Source organism: Pollicipes pollicipes, unplaced genomic scaffold (genome assembly GCF_011947565.3).
Source record: "Pollicipes pollicipes isolate AB1234 unplaced genomic scaffold, Ppol_2.1 Scaffold_4219;HRSCAF=4965_pilon_pilon_pilon, whole genome shotgun sequence".
Taxonomy (NCBI): domain Eukaryota; kingdom Metazoa; phylum Arthropoda; class Thecostraca; order Pollicipedomorpha; family Pollicipedidae; genus Pollicipes; species Pollicipes pollicipes.
In genome coordinates, this window is record NW_023596448.1 from 8,946,679 (window position 1) to 8,970,801 (window position 24,123).

General features: G+C 48.7%; 2 protein-coding genes across 2 annotated transcripts; both read right to left on the reverse strand.

Annotated features, from left to right (window-relative positions):
* Positions 1–6,329: 6,329 nt before the first annotated feature.
* Positions 6,330–15,668, reverse strand: LOC119095928 (uncharacterized). Its single transcript, XM_037218781.1, has 5 exons — positions 15,549–15,668; positions 12,097–12,273; positions 8,855–9,025; positions 8,349–8,426; positions 6,330–7,968 (listed from the first exon to the last, which is right to left on the reverse strand). The coding sequence occupies exons 1-5, from the start codon at positions 15,603–15,605 to the stop codon at positions 7,645–7,647; spliced, it is 807 nt and encodes a 268-aa protein (XP_037074676.1). The 5' UTR covers positions 15,606–15,668; the 3' UTR covers positions 6,330–7,644.
* Positions 15,622–21,086, reverse strand: LOC119095770 (uncharacterized). The gene is made up of 5 exons (XM_037218625.1): positions 21,034–21,086; positions 18,223–18,400; positions 16,280–16,391; positions 15,719–15,929; positions 15,622–15,641 (listed from the first exon to the last, which is right to left on the reverse strand). Exons 2-5 carry the CDS (start codon positions 18,315–18,317, stop codon positions 15,622–15,624), a joined length of 438 nt encoding a protein of 145 aa, XP_037074520.1. The 5' UTR covers positions 18,318–18,400; positions 21,034–21,086.
* Between the last annotated feature and the right edge of the window lie 3,037 nt (positions 21,087–24,123).

A 24,123-nucleotide genomic window follows, 5' to 3' on the forward strand; every position in this document is an offset into this window, starting at 1 on the left:
GCCCGCCGTCTGGGCCGCGACTGGGCGGCTCGTCTCAGACGGATCCGACAGCGGCCGCCCCGCAGTTTTCCCTTCCCTAATTTTCCGGCGTCCACACACACTCTCTATTGCAGCTGTCTATGGCGAATGGCATTGAGATGTGACCGGAACGCTGAATAAGCGTACATAACTGGACAGCAATAAACATAGGGGTGTCGTCGAGGGGGGAATTCTTTGGAATCAGCAGAGACAAAGTGTTTTTCCCTTCGCGCACATGGGTTCAATGATAAACTTTCAGGTCTGTCGCCACCCGCACCGATGTTGAATATTCGTGAGGCGGAGAGCAGTTATTCTTTGATAGGCCAAGACAACCGCATTCGATACTGGCGCCACCTATTTTACGTACTGGGATCATCCTCCAACAAGCCTGAAAGCTACCACGTTCCACACTACTGATACTTGGCAGATTAAACATGAAATAATATGATGAAGAGCACCAGTAAAACATTGTCAAACAGCTTTTAGGCTAACTTTTTAGTGAAGAATGCTAAATTTTGGTAAAACCCAAAGCTCTGCAGCTATGAGAATGCCCCAGCACACCGGGTTATTAATCAGTTAATTAAGCTCAAGTTTGTTATTGCTAACGCATCATTGTGATGTTGATTTGCAATTTACGTGCTTTTTGCGTGGGAAATAGGCGCCCATTCGTTTAGTTTTGCCGGTACTGAAACATTTCTTTCGAACAATTATTTGCATGAGCATTCCGAAGTCTGCACGGTCGCGCACAGAATATTTTGTGACAGGCCACCCGGCTCTACCGTCCCACCACCAGCTGCCGACTACGGGAAGGCCTTGAACTTCATCAGGTGGCTGAGCGAATCGAAGAGGAATCTCACTAGTACCATCTTCAAAACCGCGACGGTAGAAATCAGAGTGCTGTGGACCAACGAAGCGATGGTTGAGATCACTATGGAATGAATAATTAGTCGTTTTTGCATTCATGCCGGCGTCGTCGCCAAATATTATCTTGTTCACGCCAGATCAGGGGCGTCACTTTCTTAACTTGATTGGGTGGGGGGGGGGGGCTCAGCCGAAAAGGCTGACCCCCGCCCCCCGTCACCTGATGTCGTTCCGGATTTCGGCCGCTTGAGCTTGATTACTTGATATTCAATTTTTCCAAAAACTTGTGATATTTTGGAGAATCCACTCTTTCGTGTGAAGGTATCATTTCTCCTTCCAAGTTCATGAGAGCTGCCTTTTCCTAAAAAGCTTAGAATAGGGTGTAATCCACCGAAAAAATAGTCGCTGATGGCCATCATGTGTCACCGCTGTCGTTGATCGTGTGGCACAACCATCACAGCCACGATTATGCGGCAAATACACTCTCCACTGTTGGGTGAAAACATGCGTTAACTCTCATCAGGGTCATCCTGTTCCTTTAAAAACTGTCCGATATTGCAACTTATTGTTCCTTATCCCAATCCAGGCGCTATCACCTGAAAAAATTGTCAAAATTTGCAGAAATGTTATGTAGAAGTTGACACGACAAAAATATCAGGTACCCACGGGGTACTACTTGGTACAAAATTAACGCAACACTAAAACTGACATGTTCATAAGCCTACCAACTAGTATGCCAATAGTTAAGATAACTGTCCTGTATTTGTTGGGCCCAGTGTTTTCTCTGCTCATATGCATATCACGGGAACAGAGGAGCAATTGAGGGGGGCTCAAGTCAGCATTTGGGGGAGGGGGGGGCTCACGTTCTCCAAAGGCATAGAAAGTGACGTTCCTGAGCCAGGTGGTACCAGACTCACTGTTCTCGTGCTTTTGCCGTCGCCGGTATCTGTGTCGCCCACCCGTAGATTCAGATGGCTCCCGAGTCGGGCTAACCTGAAAGTTGAACCGTCCCGAATGCTGTGTCTGGACATCACGGCTGAGCTTGGCCGAACAGCTTGTGATTCACTAGTTATGAACAGCAGTGGTTGGCGCGATGTTTTCAAAGCAGGCCTCAGGTGCACAGCCAGGAGACGACTCTCACTTTGACCTCAACAACATCCATACAGAGCCCGGACCACGCGTTCAAGGTGGCCCCTGTGATCTCAGCACGCTCAACACACAGTTTAACTCATGCGTCCTAAGCTGGCCACTGAAGCCTTGGCAAGCTCCACACATTCTGGGCCAGACGATTCGCCACAACTTCAGTAGGATCCACAGTGATCCCAGGCCACGCGCCAAATAGGCGGCCGCTGTGAACTCAGCAGACTCATCCTACAGTAGGGTGTGTCATCGAGGGGGTGAATCTCTTGGAATCAACTGAGGCAAAGCTTTTACTTGGCACACGGATTAATTATAAACTTTCAGGTCTGTCGCACCGCACGAATGCTGATATTCGTGACGCGAGAGCCGTTTTGCTTTAATAGGCCAAAAATTCCGTATTCGACACTAGCGCCACCCATATTATGCTCTGGGATCGTCCAACAAGCCTCAAACTTACAACTTTCCACAATGCTGGTACCTGGGCGATTAAGTATGAAATATATAGCATGAAGAGCATCAGGAAAGCATCGCCGAACAGGTTTCAAGCTGACTTTTTCATAAAAGGACATTAATTTTTGGTAAAACCCAAAGCTGTGCAGTTATGAAAATGTTCCAGCAGACAGGTAGGCCCAAGTTTGCGATTGTTAACGCACCACTGTGGTGTTGATTTGCAACCGAAATGCTTGCTGTATGGGCGATATGGGTTTGTTTGTTTAGTTCTGCCGGCACTGGAACCTTTCTTTCGAACATTTACTTAAATAAGCATGCCAAAGGCTACACGGTCGCGCACAAAATATTTTGGGATATGTCACCCGGCTCCACTGTTCCACCACCAACTGCCGACTACGGGAAAGCCTTGAGCTACATCAGGTGGCTGAGCGAATCGAAGAGGAATCTCACAAATACCATCTTCAAGACCATGCCGGTAGATATCAGGGAACTGTGGACCAACGAAGCTATCCCTGTTCACGATCTAAAATAGGTGACAAAATTGGTCGAGAGGGATTGGTATCATCCCAACGGAGCTATTAGCAAGGATTCAAAGAAAGAGAGTGACACAGCAACGCCGCCACCGCGAGATTCAACAAGCTTCTCGATGTCGTGAAATGCCAGTGCAAGCCTCAGTGCAGCTTTCCATGCCCAGCTGCCTGCACAGTGTATTAGGAGGAGGTTGCCATGAAGGAACAGTGCAGGCACCAGAAGCTTACCCTGGGGTCATATGGCCGAGATACGATTGTGAATAGGAATGCTTGCGAGATGCGGAGGGTGGCCAGACAACTCCAGGGGCGTCGTGGCTCGGCCGCCAGTGAGGCGGTGTCTGCTGCTGAACCTGAGTCGCCTTCCCCGCCGATTGCTGAGCCCGCGCCGCCTGCTGAGCTGGCGCTGGCTGCTAGTGCTGATCCCGAGCCTGCTACGGGACCAAGCGCTGCAAGCTCAGCGCTGGCGCGTCCGCTGAGCGCACGGATTCATATATTCATTCCCGGTTTCGTACAGGGTGGAAGATGGCGACGCCGCCGGTTGTTCGTTCCGGTTGAGACCGTTGCCACTGTAGATTATAACGTTAAAGATCTGACTAACACCGCTCTGGCGGTTGACAGCTACGGTAGCTCGAAACGGGTCGCTGCTGTTATCATCGCCTCTCAGCAAGACATCAGAGATGGACTGGCTACTTGCAATCAAATATCGCAGATCCTGAGAAGACCTGCTGCGCGAGAGACAGAGGGAGAAAAGAGACGGCACATCAAAATGCTTGAGCAATCCACGAGTCAGGTTTGACATCCTATACTCCGGCGGACGCGAAGGCAGGATTTACATGAGCCACACGGAGCCAGGCGAATGCCGTCGAAAAACTCGCGGTTGTCATCACTGAGCCAGGCAGCCGCCACGTGACTTATTTTACGTCCGAGCTCGGCCGCGCCCTGCTCTTGTTCAACGAGCTACACTCCGTGAGCCCGCAGTGCGATGGCCACATCAATGTGCTCGGCTGCGATGGCACGGCCGTCAACACCGAGACGATGGTCTACGTGTTCCGGCTGTTTGAGCTGGCCACCGAGTCACCCGTACACTGTTTCATCTGCCAGCTGCGCGGCAACCAGCTGAACCTCCTCCATCTGTTGCTGAGCTTTGGCGGCACGACCATGGGATCGAAATTTTTCAGGACCCATCGGCAAGATGGGTCCTGAAACCCAGGACCGTATGTGTCGGAGAGGTCTGGGAGAGGGACGTTGTGGCATTCAAGCCTAGGTCGGGGCACGTGCCAAACTTGCCGGTCGACCTGATTCAGCAGCTGAGCACCAACCAGCAGCTGTTGTACCTTCTGGCCTCCGGCATTCAAAACGGCTCTGCCCGAATCGTGGTAGCCCAGCGGCGAATCGGACCATCGAACCATGCCAGGTAAATATGAAAACGCATTGTCTTCGAGTTTATAACCACGAGTATTGAAAGTCCATCAAGCATCAATCGGTATTTCATGTGCTCACTGTTGAGCATTTATTTATTATCATATCTTGTGCCGTAGTATATCGTATCATTTGCTGGTTAGTTCATGCTTACTAGCATATTTGTTGATATGTATTCCGTCACAGTCGAGGACTCTGGATATCGGCATAGTTGCATACACTAAAGAGGCGCAATATTTTTTGTAATCTAATGCTCAGTTCGTAGCGAATTGTTCTAATATATTCGCTCTTGTTTTCAGATGGTTGACACTGGCCGTTGGTCTGCTCCTAGTTCACATCTCTACTGAGACTTCCAGCAGCGTTCTTAAGAACCTCGTCCAGTGCGTGGCCGGTTACTATGTGTCGGTATGGTCCGCCATCTGGCAAAACAGTGGCTGCGACTTTGGCTTACGCAACTTATTCCGGGGCATCGCGCTGCTCCGCGATCTGCCGCAGTCATACATAGGTCACGGTGCAGCCAGTCCTCCAGCGTAACGGGTACTGGGTCCGTCCGGAACAGCTGCTGCTGGACTTGGTGTGGGATGAGAAGCGCATGGTCCGCGAACAGGCGGCTCCGATCGTCGAGCCGCTCGTGAGCAGCAAGCCGAGGGCCTTCTTCAGACCAGGGTCTTCGCCATCTCAGAGGTAAACTTCGGGGCCATGAGGTACGCCGAACTGATTCCCTGGCACGGACCAGTCACATGGCCCCCACTGCGAAACCTCAGCGACTGTGTGATGCGGAACAAATTGCAGGCACCGCTGGCCATCTTGCCCCATCTGGTTCACACTAGGAGCGCGACACAGCGCCACATTGCCGAGGAAGTCTGGGGCTGGAGCTGGAGCTTCGGCAATGTGTGGAGCCCAGCTGCGAAGGTATTTCTGCTACCGTGCGATCTCTGCCAACACGTGTTTTGTGTTTCCAGTCTGTGAGCAGTTGGTGTAGGGGCCGGTGCATCGACTACACAGGCTCGGCAAGGAGCAAGATGTGCATGGGGTGACCCTACCGCCCCCGCCCCTCTCTCTACGTCCGTGGTACAGGCTGCAGACTTTGCTGCACTTATTACGTTGTACGCCAGACAACATATTCCGAGTCATATCCTATACATAGCTTTGTTTGCACCACGTGAGTTGTCTTAGAGAAGTGAAAGTCTAAAGCAATACTAACCAGGATATTCGTACGAGTTCATTATCAACAGCACATAAAGTTTCCGCCAAAAGGCAACCAATCGGGTAATGTCTGATCCGCATATTAGACATTAGACCGTGACATTCTCGTACGCCGGCTTAAGGAGCGCTCATTAGCATCGTTTCTTTACGCAAAGGTATTTTGTGTCGCTTGCCGCCCGCGGCTCGGTGTTACCTGCGGCGGCGGGCGCCGCCCAGCGTTGGGTGACTGCAACGCCGGGCGTCGGTTTACGGCGATATTTCGCTCGACTCGCGCCTCACGAATTTAAGGTTTTGGGAAGAACCTTTGCTATGCCGCGTACTTTTGGGCCCCAGCGCCGAATAATTTCTTTGTCTCACATGGTTTTGTTACCGATGACACACCCTACTACACTTGTCTCATTAAGCTTTACACAAGCTCTCGTCATGCAAATAATGAGATAGCATGCAGTTAAAGACTCCACAGAGGGAGCAGCTGGCCCCAACCTGTCAGCTAGCGCCATCCTTCGAGACTACGAGACAACAGGTGACCACATAGCCGTGCCCGCGAAAATGCAGGGCACAGAGGAGTGAGGATGGCGACTCTTTCGGGTTCAGCAATGTTGGCTGGTAACAGTAGTGGTTTGGGTTCAAGCGCCTTCACTATAAATGCGCTTGGAAGTAGCGTCTTTAAGCAACACAAGTTTGTATTTAGCAACATAGCACATACAGCGATATACGCGTGGTTGCAGTGATGATAGCGGCGCGCATGCGTTTGGCCGAGGCCTCTTAAGACTGCACACATTTTTAGTTAGATGCAACACAGAGCATATTTAGCGAGAGACGCGTGACTACAACGATGATAGCTACACAACACTGACAAGACGAGCGACGTCGCTGTACGGTGCGTCCTCCCCAACGGTGCGGCGCTGTGCTCGGCAGTCTTTTCTCACGCCTACGCGCAGGGCTCGAGGCGCATCGCCACGTGGTTTCGGTTTCAACCACCTTCATCTACTGTTATCCGTATCCCCCGCTTCATCCGGCATCCCGGCAGCCTCTTGCCACTGCGCGGCCAGGCTGTGGGTGTCAGCCGCAATTTGGCATTCCAGCCACCCCGGCGCCGGGTTCCACCCGAGCTCTCATAACAATTGTCGACTGGAACGGTCCCCGACTGGAGCGGTCCCCGTGCAAGTCAAGCCTCAGACCCCGGGGATAACCCAGCATGAACAAATAGGCCCCATCTTTAAGCCCTTCCTCTGAGCCCATAATTCGCCACCAGCTGTCATGTCGCGCCGTTGCGTGCCCTAAATCAGCAATCAACCACGCTTGGCCAGTTTCTGTTGCAAAATGGTGTCATGCATCGGATCGTCTCGGTGGAGAGATTAGTGTTCACATCACAGGTTAAGACCAACTGAAATAATGACTGACTCCAGCGCCAATGTACCAAATTGTTGGTGCTAGTCGGTCTGTGACGTGATAGCTTGCAAGTGCCACGGGTCCTGCGTAGAAACACGAGGCCAAAATGCATGACAAATACGTGAGAGTGCAGAAGATAAGGCTGTCCCTTTCCTGCATATACGGAAAGAAGACAATTTGACCAGGGGCGTAGCCAGGGTTTCCTTAAGGTGGGCGATGGGGAGGGGGGGGGGGCAGGTCAATGACAGTCTATCCCAACGATGTTTAACTTTCTGTCTGAAGTCACCTGTGGTGAAAAGGTCAAAAATGGCGTCGAAGAGAGGGGTTGCGCCTTCCCCGCTCTTGGCTGCGGCCCCTGTGCGTGACAAATGCAGCGAGTGAGATCACTCCAGCGGCTAATGAGGTCCTATAGCGTTCATGCCATCAAAATGTGCGCGACAAGGAATGTGCCTGTAATCCCGCCTCGATACCGACGGCCGAGTTTATGCCGATGAGTGCTTGACTAGCGCCTGCGCCGCTCAACGGTACCTGCAGGCCGGGGAGAGGACGTTTTCAGCATCGTGGCATCTCAGAGCCTCCTGCATCCCTGACCGAGGGTCTCGAACGTCACGGACGCGTGGCAGACGTATTATTGGTACGGTGACCTGACACTGTCCATACTGGAACTGGCCGAGTCAACCTTCCTGCCTGCACCGCCCACGCCCCGCAGACACCCGCTGTGCAGCCAGCTCAGCGCCGCCCAGCACCCGCCGGCCAGCGCCATCACCACCTCCAGCGCCGTCAGCACGGAGAAGCCAAGGAGCAGTCCCAAGTTGCCGCCGATGCCCGCCAGGGCGGCGACACCGTCGTACGAGATCCGATAGGTGTCTCGCGGAATCAATGGCGGCATCCGGTAGGTCAGAGAGAGGAGTGAGTTCGTGTATTCATTCCAGCTCTTGTCGTGCTCCGTATCCTGCGGGTATGAACGTCGCATTTAACACAAGATTACAATGAAAAATGTTCAGATGAATGTAAATGCAGTATAACGTACTATCAGAATGAAATGTAGTGTACCATGCACTGGTAACTGATGGACTACCGATGTTGATAAAGCTCGCGTTGGTAATTCACCACAACGGCAACTTGTTAGCTTAGATGTGACAATGATGGCATGCATGTGAAGACAGAATGTGTCTGTTCACCTGTCTTCTAACTCCAGATGCATGTCATTATTGCCACATCTAAGATATCGAGCTGTCGGTGTGTTGAATTTGGCATTGTGTCTTACCTTTGTGACGAACGTTTTTGTCATGCAGCTGACGGGACAGCCGGTGCATTCCCATTGTGTCTTACCTTTGAGATGAACGTTTCTGTGATGCAGCTGACGGGACAGCCGGTGCATTCTCTTTTAACGTCTGCCTTCAGCATTTCCTAAAAAGAAATATGAGAGGAACACGGTGAGCTGCAGCTGTGTTGAAAGGGTAGTGCCGGGCTCTACATGGTATGAAAACAACGAGCGAGGCGGAGACCCTGTATGCCTTTTCGGAGGCGTGCCTACTGTTGACTGCTATACGACGGAAGGTGACACGCGATATCCCGCTCCGTGCTGCCCGTAACTAGCGCTGTAACATACGGCAAAAAGTAACGCAACGTTTGGGAATATATTTTCTTCTGAAAATAGTATGCGTGCTTTCATACGGATGGCCATCCACTGGTACAACATTGGTAGCACAACAAAGGGTTGAGGAAGATATTTCGCTATGTTAATAGCTTGCATTGTGTCATAGGGTGGCCATCCCGTTGAGCAAAATTGGTTGAAAAAGGCCGGCTTCAATAGTCCGCTTCCACAAATTGCTTACAAACTCGGTGTCCGAGAGTAGCTGCAGCTGTTCTCCGTCGGTACACATTTCCGGGTCGGGAAGGTCAAAGTTCTTCTCGAGGTCGCTCGGGCCGTTGAAGGACATCCAGGGGGCGCGGCAGTGGAGGCCGGCTCTCCGTATTACCATCCTCCACATGCACTGCTCCATGCACTGCCGCCAGGACCATTGCCGTCATCATGCGCTGCCGCCAGGACCATTGCCGTCATCATGCACTGCCGCCAGGACCATTGCCGTCATCACGCACTGCCGTCAGAGTATCGGTAAAAGTCGCTGCACGTGAAACTTTGTAATGTGAGCAAGAAGGCATGGTTCATTTCCAAAAACAATAAGGGAAAGAATGGCATATATTTCCATAATGCATTTCACATCTACCTCTAACCATTTTTTATCGTGCCCATGAATCCTTTGTGTCTATATCTATCCACAAAATGAGCTTCAGGCTCCTGTTCATAGACAAACTCCTGCTTATCGACACGCTCCTGCTAACCGACAAGCTCTTGCTCATTGACAAGCTCCTGTTCATAGACACACTCCTGGTTATCGACACGCTCCTGCTCACCGACAAGCTCTTGCTCATCGACAAACTCCTGCTCATCGAAAAGCTCCTGTTCATAGACAAACTCCTGGTTATCGACACGCTCCTGCTCACCGACAATCTCTTGCTCATCGACAAGCTCCTGCCCATCGACAAGCTCCTGTTCATAGACAAACTCCTGGTTATTGATACGCTCCTGCCCACCCACAAGCTCTTGTTCATCGACAAGCTCCTGCTCATCGTCAAGCACCTGTTCATCGACACGCTCCTGTTCATCGATAAGCTCCTGCTTATCGATACGCCCTTGGTCGCCAATCTGTACACGTTTTCACCTCCTTACGTTATCACCTGCGCACTGACCGGTGTGGAATTGGGGACATAGATGTCTTCAAGTGCAGATTTTAAACTGCGTTTTTGTGTGAGTGAAAAGCTCAAAGAGACCCATGAGAAAATTTCGTAGTTTTTTATCATTTTCGGGAGACAGATTGCAATGTGCAAGGTGCACGACTGGGACTCGCGATCAAGTGTGAAGGTCTGAAATGCTGAGCCAAGATGCATGGCAATGCATCAATTGAAGTACATGTTGTGATTAGTGTAACACATGCTCTCGCGATTGTAAAGTGACGTGAGGCGACGATTGTAAGGAAACGTGTATCCTGTTGGATGGTAAGTGTCACACTGCTGCTGTTGCCAACAAAAAGGCTGCCGTCAGCTCGACACGAACAACATCGCATAACCTGGATTGAAGGGAACGTTCCATATTTGTATCGGGTTTTGAATTGAGGTAGCCAGTTTGAAGATAACTCAGTGCAGTTCACAGCCCTTCCCTTTTTAGACTTAAATCCTCTGGCTTCTGTGGTTGGCGTCACTGAGCTCGCGCACACGATTTCTTATGGACTATTTCAAGGCCACCGTCACGCGAATATTGCCACCTCATTGGTGATGTAGTCGTCAGGGCCAAGGAAAATATTATCAAGTTATTCGTGCCTGGCGTACGTCAGCACGATTTCTGGCATCGACGGGTTCAGTTGTCCCTCGACCAATGTCCAGTGTTCAGTGCAACTTTCGAACACGAATCACGTTTCCTATTGTATCACACAGGAAATCGGGCAGTGACACGAGTTGTGACGGAAATAAGACTGGGCCACAACTGAACATGTGGATTGCAGGTAAACAATATAAAATCATGGACAAATATGCAAGAACACCGCAAGAAAGGGCCAAAGCACGCACACGTCACAATATTGTAGTTCGACAAACAACACACCGATAATTCGACACCTCGTGACAGGCTGGACTGCTACAACTGAGACAGCTGGTCCGGTGCAGTGGCGATTCTGCAAGGCCAGTTTGACGGCCACCCTGACGTCATACAAGCGTTCCATGACGCAACGAAACGATGACGTATTCAGGAGCATGTGTACTAAACAGCGAAATGTTGTGAAATAGAGCAGTCTTTGGCACTAAAAAATATATCGACAGCGTTAAATGCAAAACATCTTCCTTAAAACCCGTTCTGGTGTTCGATTTTGTGCTCGATTTTGGCCGTTGGAATGGGCCGAAATTAAGCTCAAAATATTTGAGGAAAGCGATAGCGTCTGGTATCTATTCATATTTCCATTTCTGCTGGCTTCCTCGTTATTTTCTACTCGCGTTCCATACCGCGAAACGTTGGCTCATCGTTGTTATGTCACACAGAGGTGTAATTTTTCCCTTGTTTTAAGATTTAGTTTCAATTTCCTTATTTGTCAGCACATGTGACAATTCTGGTGCAGTTTGAGGTAAGGCTGTGGGCAATCTGATCTTGATCTGGATGATGGGTGAAAAAATGAATGCATGAAAGCGTCAAGGATTAAACCGGCTAGGCCAATTTTTTGTAAAATCAGTTGAGTGTGGTTTTGCGGAGGCCAGCCATTCTGCAGAGAGTGGACACTGACCACCCTCTCGCCACCACGAATATCTGATGTTGAAGCGAAGGCCTACTGAGAACGGACCGCGGCTGCGTTTGGCGTTAACCTCATTTCAGGTATGAGCAAACTTCCAAGCGTGTTATGTGGCACACGTTGGGAGCGAACACCGGTGACATCTTCCGAAATCCGCTTGGTCTCTTGCTTTTCCGCATCCTTACATCGAAAACGAGCTTCAAATTTCTACGTTCATTGTGTCAACGCCACACGTAATGCATTGGACTCAGCGATTGTTGCACAAACTGACGACGTGATCGCTTCACATTCCCACTTCTACTCAGAATAATCATGGCCATCCCCAGACCATAAGCATGGCTACCAAAAAAGCGAAAAATATGGCAGCAGTTGCGTGACCAGGAATGACATGTGGAGATAAGGTGGAACCTTCACGTCATCACACTGCAACATGTATGGCCAAGCAACGGAGTGATCTACCTGTCATAGGCACCTAAGCGCAAAATTGCATCAGATGTAAAAAAAGACGATCAGCATTGGTTTTCAAACTGCGGACAAAAAGTTGGTGTCTTCTGATGACGTCAGGCTGGCACCAAAACCAATCGCATCCTTTGCAGAAGCAGCGGAAATAAACTTCTTTAAAATATTTCGAACGTGATTTCAACACTTACCTGTGCAAATCGTCTCCAAACTAACGTGATATTCGAGATCGGTGTTCTTAAACCCGGTGGCGAATGTACCCCAGGCGCACCTTCGATACGCACCCGTACATGTCGGTAGCTCGGGTCGTCGTTGCAGGGGGCGCGTCGTAGGTTCTCGCGGACCGTAACGGTAAGGCCGAAGCTGCAGATCAGCGAGATCGCAATGTGGCCCTCGATGACGATGCCGTTGGTTAGCAGCTGGTAGGTGGCGTCGGGCGTGGGCCCCTCCCGGCCGTGCAACTGCCGATCAGGGGCGGGAACGAGGGGGGGGGAGCTCCGTCAGACAGCAGACTCGGGGTGATTTCGGCGGAATCGATTTAAGTTCCGAAGCGATTCTGGTTCGGCCAGGATCGGATGCGGATTCGGCTCCATGTGTTACTCCATTGAACCGGCTTTTGAATTAATCAATGCTTGTGACAGAATCGGAATAGATTTGATTTCTCTTTGAAGTTATCAAATTCACGAGATGACCGGCCGCAAGCTCTCGGGTGTGCGCAAGGTCGGGTGGACACCGTACAGTGAGAGCTAGCCAGTTAGTATCCAATATGCAAACGGGCTGTTCAGTTGCTGGTCCAGCAAAGGTAGGAATGGGGGATCATATGCGTTGGGGGCCCAAGATGCCACAGTTCGGCAGCAACGCACTCTTCGCCTATTCTCGACTTTCTATGAATTAAAGCTAATTTACATACATCACTATTGTCCATAAGCCAAGACATTCATTGCTAACACGCGCTCGGGTGGGTTAGAATGATTCCCCCCCCCCCCCCTCCCTGGCTGTTTCCAAATAATTTACGAAGGACGCGTCGCAGCCACGCCAAATTGTGCACAGTTATAGGTACATGAATAGTCGGTCTTTTGCCATAAAAACTAGATGTACCTTGTGAGGTCGCTGAACTAGGGCATGTCAAAGTCAGGGTATGGCTGTCAGCGAAAGCAGCTTCCAGGGAATAGCTCAATCTGATGCGACGGAGTATTAGACAAAGCTATGCCTTTCTGGCATAGTTTATTCTATAATTAGAACTTTAGTTTAGGATCACGACTTATTCCATTAAACCTGGGTCAGGTATGAAGGCCAGCCCATTGTCAAAACCATACTGCCGTATTGCTGAAGAGCTTGCGCTATAGGCTAGTCTGATGCGTATATGTACTTATCAACGACAGGAAACACGACAGATATCTTCCATGCACTTATTGGTCATAGTAGATCAATGACTTAAAATGATACGGGCCAACATTTGATTTTCAGGAACGTACCGCCTATCGCAATCCTTGACGCTTGTTCAAATTAAAAACTCAGAACAATCTCGCAGGATTTTTGTCATCATAATCTCTTAGAGGTCAGAGAAGGTTACTGATCTTAGATTAAGACCAGCGACCTTTTGCTTAGAACAGGTATCTGGGCTGCATGAGGAGGTCTGGGCAAGGCGGTTGCATGAGGAGGTCTGGGGGTACTTTGGACACCAATTTGAGTTTGACATTGTTTGACCTTATTTAGCCGTAGGTCACGACCAAAAACTTAAAGTTTTGATAAAAAGGTAGTTGACACACAGGGCATTCGAACCTGTGACTCCGTGTTTCTAGCTCTCTTGGTCTTTGAGATATTAGGGGAGGCAAGTTGACCCTTCCCCCCCCCCCCCCGAGCGACTGGTATTTAACCGGCCACCCGGGCGAGTGTTAAACATAAGCATGCAAAGCAGTTATGTTGCTGTCCCTTCATTTTGGTAATAGCTTCTGCTCTGTGCTGTTCCATGCGTTAAATTCAGGTAAAAGACTGCCTTACATGTCGAGGTATATGTTTGTGCGCGCAAACACGATCGCGTGAATATGTGAACGGAAATATGTGTATTTATGTGCTATCTGCCATATTTCCAATAGCAATAACGTTATACCAATGCGGAATAAGATACAGCATACCTATCCCCGCTGAGGGAAGATTCTAAATGGGTTCCGATGTTAATAGTCGCTTGAAATGGGAAGTTGATTACTGAAAATATCTGGATTTGACTCCATTCTTTGTTGTTCAAATCACTAGTCGACTGAACGACAGTAGAATCAGGGACGAGTCTGTCAGGCAGGCGAGCCGATATCTGAGGAAGGTGGATAGGTGAGCGGCGATCAACGGACAGAGGAGCGAAATGCTTGCCAGAAAGACGGGGAAAGAGAGAAAGAAGCAGGCGGATGCTATGAGGTGAGGGGAGCGCCGTCTGAGAAGAAGAGAGGCGGCCAAGGTAGGAGAAGAAAGGGAGGGGGAGGTAGAAGAAGGAAAGGAGAGGCAGCCAATAAAGGGGAAGAAAGAGAGGGGGAGGTAGAGGAAGGAAAAGAGAGGCGGCCGAAGAAGGGGAAGAAAGGGAGGGGGAGGTAGAGGAAGGAAAAGAGAGGCAGCCCGTGAAGGGGAAGAAAGGGAGGGGGAGGTAGAGGGAGGAAAAGAGAGTCGCCCGAAGAAGGGGAAGAGAGGAAGGGCAAGGCAGAGGATGGAAAAGAGAGGCGGCCGAAGAAGGGGAAGAGAGGAAGGGCAAGGTAGAAGATAGAAAAGAGAGGCGGCCGAAGAAGGGAAGAGAGGAAGGGCAAGGTAGAGGATGGAAAAGAGAGGCAGCCGAAGAAGGGGAAGAAGGGAAGGGGGAAACAGAGGAATGAAAAGAGAGGTGGCTGTGTGTTATGGGGGAGGGAAAGAGGAGAAAGGAAAAGAGAGGTGGCTGTGTGTTATGGGGGAGGGCAAGAGGAGAAAGGAAAAGAGGATAGGGCGCACATATAGTCATTTTCCAAAGGGTTCTTCAATTAAGAACAAAATTGAAAACAGTTTACGCGCTAATTTTACTTGGCAAAATCTGATATGGTGAAGCACAATTCAGCATGATGTGGCAACTGCTATCGATGCATGACATGTCACGTGCCTGACTCGGGTGGCGTGCATCAATGTGGCATGTTCGCGCGTACTGTGTGCCGAGTGCGACTGCGACACGTGTCTGTCTTTTAACTTTGATACGACACTCATGATATTTGTGTACTGACGTATGTTTACTATCGACTAGGGTACACCGCTGGACCTTGTATCGCATCCTTAAAGCTGTTCGGCACCGGCACGGTATCGCAGCATGTTCCCATTCCATACATAACAATTATGCGACGGTGCTTCAAAAATTGTGAATCGCTGCGACCCTATGACATCCATGGGCGGTAGAGTGAAAATCGTAGATGCTTAAGAGGTGTCGGTCTGGTGGCTTTCCATGTCCGCCATGTCTTTAGTCTTAAGAGGTGTCAGTCCCTTCAGGCCCAATACGGTGAAGGGTGTATTTGAGACCCCAGTTTTTTTTTACCTCAAGTATAGTATTGATGGACGAATCAAAGCATATTTCATCTGCGATCTTTTAGACTTCTCAAAATCCAAAACAAGTTCGATATCTCATGCAGGCTGCGCAAATCCCGGACATGTCACCTACCCCCCCCCCCCCCCTGACCTCAACAGAATGGCCGGACTCTCTGCATCGCTCGGCGCTGTGCGCAGCGCCAGCACGCACCAGCAAGCTGTAGGACGAGTCGAGCACGAAGTCCTCCACAAAACGATGCAGCACCATCTGCGGTCCCCTGTTGTCAAGGTACCGTGAATACGCCTGGGAGACGGAGGGCCTCGGCCGGTACGTGTGGCAGAGGCCCCGGCGCGTGATGTACGGCAGCCACGTGCCCTGACGCGTCTCGTACACGGGCCCCGGGTACTCCTGCGCCGGGTGGGAGCCATTCCACCGGTTGGAGCGCATCGGCATGCAGTCCAAGTCGTTGCAGAGGTAGAGGAGCCGCCTGACAGGCAGGCCGAGGTAGTCCACCACGAACTGGTCCGGACTGCCGAAGCTGCTGTTGTAGAAGAGCCAGAAGCCATTCGGGTTCACCGGTTGCACGTAGTTCTGCGAAAACGGCACGCCTGAGAATTATGTGACGTGTGATAGTGTTCCGACTGGCGTCGTCGATATGAAGCTGCGCTTTCGCGGCAATCGCTTATCACCGGTGATGACTAGTTACTGCCTTTTACTGATTGGCTCAACGACGGGGTCATAGTTTCACGCAGAGCGACGAAAAATCGATGGTCTCATTTCGCTTAATTTGCAGCAACCACAGGTTATTCGGGCGGTTTCAAAAAGACACCTTTTGGTACTCTCTGATGCCAAAAGGTACGTTTCGTGATCAGTGAACTAAAACAAGGTAAAAAGAAGGGGCAAGACATGCAAGATCTTGGCTCGTTTTGCGTCGTCCTCACCTGCAGCTCAAGAAGACGTGTCAGGTTCGCGCGGTATTTGGGGCACAATGTGAAGCTGGGAACCTTGTAATAAGTCATGTCCATGGAGGTCACCACCGGCTCGGAACGGTACCTGTATCAAGAGATTTCGAAAGGTGATAGGTAGTTTTAGAATGTCAGGTTGTGGGTGTAGAGAGGTAAGATTGTTGCCTATCATATATTAACACAATGACGCAGTTGTGTCGCATTCTACATATAAGGTGCCGCGGGTGTCATTTTTCACTACGAGTGTTGTATTAGTTAAAGGGAGTGTTCCACATTTCCATGGGGGTTTTCAACTGACATAGCCACCTTGAAGATCATTCGGTGCAGTCCACAACCCTGCCCTTTTTAAGACCTAAGGCCTTCTAGTTTCTGAGCTATGCAGGCGCAAGATGTGCAGACTATTTCGGGGACTATTTCACGGTCACCCAGGCACGCATGACGTCATAATAACGTCATTCAAATCCTGCCACTTCATTGCCATGCGGCAATCAAGGCCAAGAAAAATATGTTTGTGGAGTCGTTTATTTCTGGTGCTCGCAGGCACGACTTCGAGACATGACGGCCGTCAGTTAGCTTTAAATAAATGTTGTGCAAGGTATGATGACGTAATTACAGAATGATGTATGGAGGATCATATTCACCCAACAGATAAATTGTGGCGTTTGGAGCGGTCTTCTCCACCTAAAAGTATACCAATGATGATAAGTAAGCTTATTTCATCATATCAGACGCTGGCTTCAATGTATTCAAATGTGGAACATCTCCTTTAAATTATTCAGCGATCCAACCTTAGCGAAGTACCGTGTGGGGGTATGTTTCATTAATCACGACCACCTAGGGTTAGTTCAAACGGCAGCCGATAGATCTGGTTAGTTCAGACAGGCAGCCGATGGATCTGGTAATATCACCTGTGAATCGATGACGTAACAGGTGATGTCACAAATCGCACCTCATGCCTGAAAAGTGCATCTTATTTTCAAATGCACTCGGAGCCTTCTAGCATGAATTAATAAGGTGGGATAGTTTTTTAAGTGGCATCAAACGAAAAGGCGTGCTCTTGTGCTTTAGAATCACATCAAGATGCTTGCAAAGAATATATCAAGGTGAGGTCATGCCATGGTCAAGGTCAGCGTGTTGCACATGATATTTCTGTTTTCTCGGTTTACATGACCCATACCGCTCACCGATACGAAAATGTTAGTTTACCGACCTGTTGACCACAAATTGGCGGCCCAAGCCCTCTTTGTCCTAAACTTCCCGCCCTACATGGCCTTTGTTGATAAACTTTTGTGATCTTTACGACATGACACGCTGACTGACACAAAGACAAACCGGCCGACGAGTAACTTTAAGACGATCCGAAACCATAGAGTTAGTGGTTAACGACTGTTTTCAAATCAAAAATAGCAGTGCAGCCAATCACTGATGACGTCATGGTTTTATAACTAAAACGGACATCGATGTAAAGGTATGAAGGCCCTGATACCCTGTACAGGTATCAAAGTTATTATCTGGAAGACGTTGAGCATTTAAGGGGCCTACCTGAAGTGCCTCGGAAGTCACCCCAGAAACACAGAGATGGAATATTTCAGTTTCAAGCGTTTGCTCGTTGGGATAATGACAAGTTGCATCGCATATGCAAACATTTCAAAACATTTGTGTGCATCCTTAATTACTATGCAGCACTATATTAGTTCGATCATTCATTCACCACCCGCAGCCAACCATTACACGGCACGTATACGTATCACTGCGTATATCATCAGGGCACTTCAAACCACCCAGCACGAGCGGTAACTCGGGCCTTCCCGAACGCGGAAAACTGCGAGTTAATGCCTCTTCAGCTTCCATTTGGGAGGCTTTTTACCGGGACCCCACATTCTGAAGTAGCCGAGACTCTTCAGTTAGACGCGCCTCACCTGCTGTACTGCTCCCATGTTAATGTCAGCCAGAGCGCCCCCAGCGCCAGCCCAGCAGCCGTCTCAAACGCCTTGGTCAAGGTCACCTTCACCATCCCGGCTATCGAGATTGTTGGCTCGATCTGACAGCACGGCTTGCCCGAGATACTTCAGGGAGCGCGGCAATCAGATGGATGGCCTGGTAAGCAAAACGACGAAGCACTGTCACCCAAAATGCTCACGGAGTTCCGTGAAGTACTGCAATCAGCATGTGATGCGCCAGTTGAATGGAGAAAAACATTCGTGATCCTAGTGACAATTCGTCGTAACGAAGGCTGAATAAACAAATGAGTTAAGTCTTGACGCATACATAATGGCGCTATGCTATATATATATATATATATATATATATATATATATATATATATATATATATATATGTATATATACATACATATGTAATATCTATACACAAATATGCATACAAAAAACTCACTAAATACTTGTATGAGATACAACTCAGACTTAGGAAGCATATCATCTTTCATATCTATTTTGTTAAAAATCACGGCAGACTTACCATTGATGATTTTTGTCTTAAAGTTTTATCGTGCATGTACGCCTGACGAAAGCTGTCATCAGATTTATTACGCAAGACATGAAAGCAATCATCAATGTTGGGTGCGCTTTGATTTTAACGGAATTTATACATTTGTGGATGGTTGATTGAAAACAATCAATTATTTTATATTGAGACGCTCCTTAATGCGTTGCCTGATGTTCCTGGTTTTCGACTTAGCAGTATTGTTAAGATAAAAGATTGCTGGTATAAAATCACTCCGACATTCGTTGATATCTCTTGAGTCTAACGTTTCGTAAACTTTTTTCATGGTCGGACAAATATAAATGGCTCAAGTAGTAAGTTTTGAGTTTTTGAGGACGAAGGATATGCATCGCTGTCTTAAAGGGAATGCTCCATTTTTGAAAATATTGGAGCAAGCATCAGATATGGTGAAATGAGCTCACTTATCGCTATCAGTATACTATAGGTGGCAAAGACTGCTCTAGACAATACAATTTCTATGTTTAATAAACTTACTACGCATTACGTCATTGTTTGATTGCGTCATTGCACCTTGCACAGCTTTTTGATTGAGAGCCAGTTGGCGGCCGTTATATCTGAATCCGTGCTCCCGAACGTCAGATAGCCATAGCTCGACAAACATATTTTTATTGGCCTTGATCACCGTATGACCAATAAAATGGAACTATTTTTAAGGAGTTTTTATGACGTCATGAATGCCTGGGGGCCTTGGTATAGCCTACCCGAATAAGTCCGCACATTTTCGTGGGCATATAGGTCGGAAATTAACAGGGTTTAAGTGTTAAGAAGGGCGAGGCTGAGAACTGCACCGCATAGTCTTGAAGATAGCTATTTCAGCTTACAACTCCATCCAAATGTGGAACATTCTTTAAGATAACGATGCATTACTTTGGCTCTCAAAAACTTAAACTAACTAGTTCTGTCATGCATATTTCTGTGATGCTTGGAAAAGATCTATAAATGTTAAACCGCACAGATATCAACGAAAATGTGAGTGATTTTGTGCGAACAGTCGTTTATATTAACGATACTGCTAAGTCAAAAGCCCGGAACCTCGGACGTTGCATGGCGGAGTTTGCTTATGCAGAACCAGCAAACGTTTTTAATGGAACGTGCACGAAGGAAAATATTCTGATAAGATATACAGATACACACACACACACACACACACACACACACACACACACACACACACACACACACACACACACACACACACACACACACACACACACACACACACACACACACACACACACACACACACACACACACACACACACACACACACACACACACACACACACACACACACACACACACACACACACACACCACACACACACACACACACACACACACACACACACACACACACACACACACCACACACACACACACACACACACACACACACACACACACACACACACACACACACACACACACACACACACACACACACACACACACACACACACACACACACACACACACACACACACACACACACACACACACACACACACACACACACACACACACACACGCTACGTGATGACGCTATGTATAACGGGCCATATGCATGCATGCATACATATAGGCACAGTTACACTTTTTAGTTGCTCAGTCCTTTTCCAACCTTCGTATTGGACATAAGTTTCGTTGGGCAAATTAAAAACGACATTTCCGAGCGTCGTCATACACATTGCAGTTAACACAAGGCTGCACGTTTATTGTGAGCAGAACGTTTCTGAGATACATCCTCTGCCCTCAGGTAAATCAAATTTATAAGCCTATAGTTGGTCAGGCTTACAAAGCATTTGAAGAGGCTCACGGTATCGCTTCGCATGCAACAACTCCGCGGGTAATGAGCATGGAGATGAAATGTTAATACATCACGGACAGCAAGCAGGCGAGAAAGTGGTGAGCAGCGCCCACAGGCTATTCAGTCTTTCAAGTCATTAGCTTTCACACATACCTAGAGTCATATGTCAACATAACTTGAAAATAGTTTGTTGGACGGAACGCTTGGGTATTGTTTCTTTTTAGGCTGTAATTATCCTAATATTTGGTGGTTTAAAATTTTCACACAACAACAGCGCAATTACCGCGGTTCTCAGACTAACCACAGAACACAGAAAATGTCACCTAAGTTTATCCGTAGTCAAAATCAAACAGAAGCACTGGCCCTTACCCGCCTTTGATGCGAGCTGTAAACGACTCACCGGGATGCTCCGGTGGAAACGCGTGGCGACGCCGCTGCCGGCAGCAGCCGCACAGGCGGCCGCGCATGGCGTTCTAATCATCGGGGGTCAAGACCTCGCCAGCCCGCCGACAGCTCGTGTAAACATGGTTTGGCCGCGGCGGCCCGGAACAAAAGGTGCTCCCTGAGGCCCGCGGGCGGCGGGCTCGCCCGCCCGTGGGCCTTTGTTTCACGCTGAGGCCGGTGCCTGAATGGCCGGCTCTGTCGCCTGCCGCGTACCCAAGCAGTGGTGGCATTCAAAGTGTCTGCCAGCAAATATGAGTCTTTCGATTTTCTTACGGCGACGTTTTATTTCGCGCTGGGAAGTGAATGTCGCTAGGCGGATAGGCAATTATATCATACGTAAGTGCTTTGCACACAAGTTCCAGCGAGGTCGAGTGATTCTGCTGAAGGCGCATTGCTTAATGAATGAACTGTCCCGCGGGCTTCCCTGTAGACTGCATGCTCTTTGCATGGCATGGTCTGGAGCACAATTGAGGTCATATTCATTGGAGCTTTCAAAAGAAGGCACCCTCGACAAATGGATTGCTGAGCGCTTTGTAACCGAGCGCTCCGGGGACTGACCGCCCAAGATCCACCCCAATCCAAGACATCAGCTTTAAAGATCCACCCCAATCCAAGACATCAGCTTTAATTCGGTCCGTGTTGAGCCCGCTTGTTTGACGAACGTCAAATTCACGCCGATTTAACGCATCAGAGTAAATAAATCAAATAATACACACGAGTCGGCTATGGTTTAAAGCCAAATATCTAATGTTGCAGGCATTCGCACCATTACTATTCCATAGCCCGGCCATTTCCTTGTCGGTTTCTTCCGACCCAACTATGTCAACAAATTGTTAGATAGAATCTAGATCTGATCAACGCTTTGGGGAAAACTCGCATCCAGTCAGTTCCAATCCATGAATATAATTATTCTTTGAAGGCCTGTACTTTTTGACAGTTGACATCTTGCCTTTTTGACAAGCGGAAAATTTATGTTGGAAGTAACGTTTTGGAATCTAGTTGCAAGCATAGAACACACTTGACTTGTAGTTATATTACATGCATATATGTTGCAGCGCGCGTAGAGCTGTTCATACTAAAGGGAGGTAAACACATACATGCGCTTAAGCTGCTTTACGAAATGCAACCTCTTGGCGCGTAATATATTTCTATGTCATGCACTTCATTTATACACCGAAATACACCTTTGTTGTCCCTGATGAACATGCATGCCTCGGACTGTCCTAAATATTCACCCGATCAGAATGCCAGCAGCTACTAGCGCCATCTACAATCGACCCATGTCTGCTAGTGCGGCGTCCCTTATAAACCAGTGCCGAGGAAGGGCACAGACAGCGCTTCAATCAAAATCGTAGAACTTCGCAGCGATTTCTTTTTTCGTAGCTTACCAGCTATTTATTTCCTCCAACCTCGGCGACATCCAGTGGTAAACCAGGGCGCGTGCAGCAGTGGGGCATTGGCCGCAGAGTTGCACGAGCCAATAGCCCTCTTTTGCCACGAAACACTTGGTTTTGTTCCCGCTGGGAACCCAGGCTCCCAATGCTCCGCAATTGTAAATCACGTGCTATCGACGCTCGTGCACGTGACCAGGACAGTACATCCAATTGCCGGAGGCTGTCGCGCTGGGGGGGGGGGGGGGGGACACAGTGCCGTGGGTAGCATGCTGCTGATGTGGAGCAAAATCCCATGCGTCGGGACTTTTCAGGTTCGGTTGTCCCCGTTCGTACGTGGTTCGGTAACATTTCAAAACATTGTAAGCAACGGTCTGGACAAGGCTTAAATTTGTGTAGGTGTCGTTTTGCCTTTTAAAACTTATTAACTCGTCTTATGTGACTAGTGTTCTCAGACGGCTGGAATGTGGCCTGTCCTATGGCAATGTCAGAGTCAAGTGATCCGGCTGTCCGTCCAACAATAAATCCGCATCACCACTCAGCGTGATTTCTAAGATCTTAGAAAGAAAGCATGCGCTTACCTAACGGGTTATCTAAACGCACGAGGACTACTTCGCCCTCGTTATACTTGCGTGTCATGTCGGCCACTTAATTAGTGATGCCGTACGCACCGCTGTGGAGGGCCTTGGCAATAACACCAGCGATAATGTTGTGTCGCTAGTAACGACGGTGATCGATATTCCAAAGGCATCAGACAGCATGGACAAGTTTTTTAAGATTTAAATTTGTCACACGATGTGTGTTAGGTATTCAGTAAAATATCTATCTAATGTGGCTATAACATTCCCCTAATTTTATAAATCCTTCCTAACCCACAAGCCCGTGCAATTTTTTTTGCTCCAGTGCACAACGCGCCAACCGAGCTGTCTGTAAAGAATTCGTCAGCAGAGGAAAAAAGAATCGCCAGCATGAGAAAAAGAGACCGATTGCGGTCACGTCTCCCTTTTTATAACATTGGGGAGAGTGCCGTTCCTTTTTCGGCGCCATATTCTTTTACAGGTAGTGACGTTCTTTTTTTATAACATTGGCCTCAGGACGTCGTTCTCACCACACGGTCTTGTAATGGTGTTACCGACGTTCGATGGTTCGAGAGTTATTTGATTGGTCTAGAGCAGGCGACGTGCGAGGAAGGAGACGGACGAGAAATACGCAGGTGCGTAGCCACGTCTCTGCAATTGGGGGACAAATTGGGGTTAATGATTATGATTGCAGATTTACGTCTCACCGACTGCCCGGGTCATTTCGGGACAGGATGTCTTTATAAGATATACCACGTGGAATGCAGCGGCGGTGGGACAGAGACTCGAACCTAAGACCTCCAGGTCCAAAGCCGAGCACCCTAACCATTCCACCAGCAGCGCCTCCAAATCCTGATTTGGGGGTCAGGCTGGGAGGTAGTGTAGTGTGTCCTGAAAATGATATATTTTAATACGTCAGCGTGAAAAATGCACCTTGTGCAGAAATAATCGTGGGGGACAAAGTCCTTATTCGGGAAAAAAACCGGGGTGACCTCAAAATACTTTGCGCAAGGATCCCAGATAAGAATTCAATCAAATTCGTTCTACGACTAACTGTACAAAGATTAAGCAGCATTT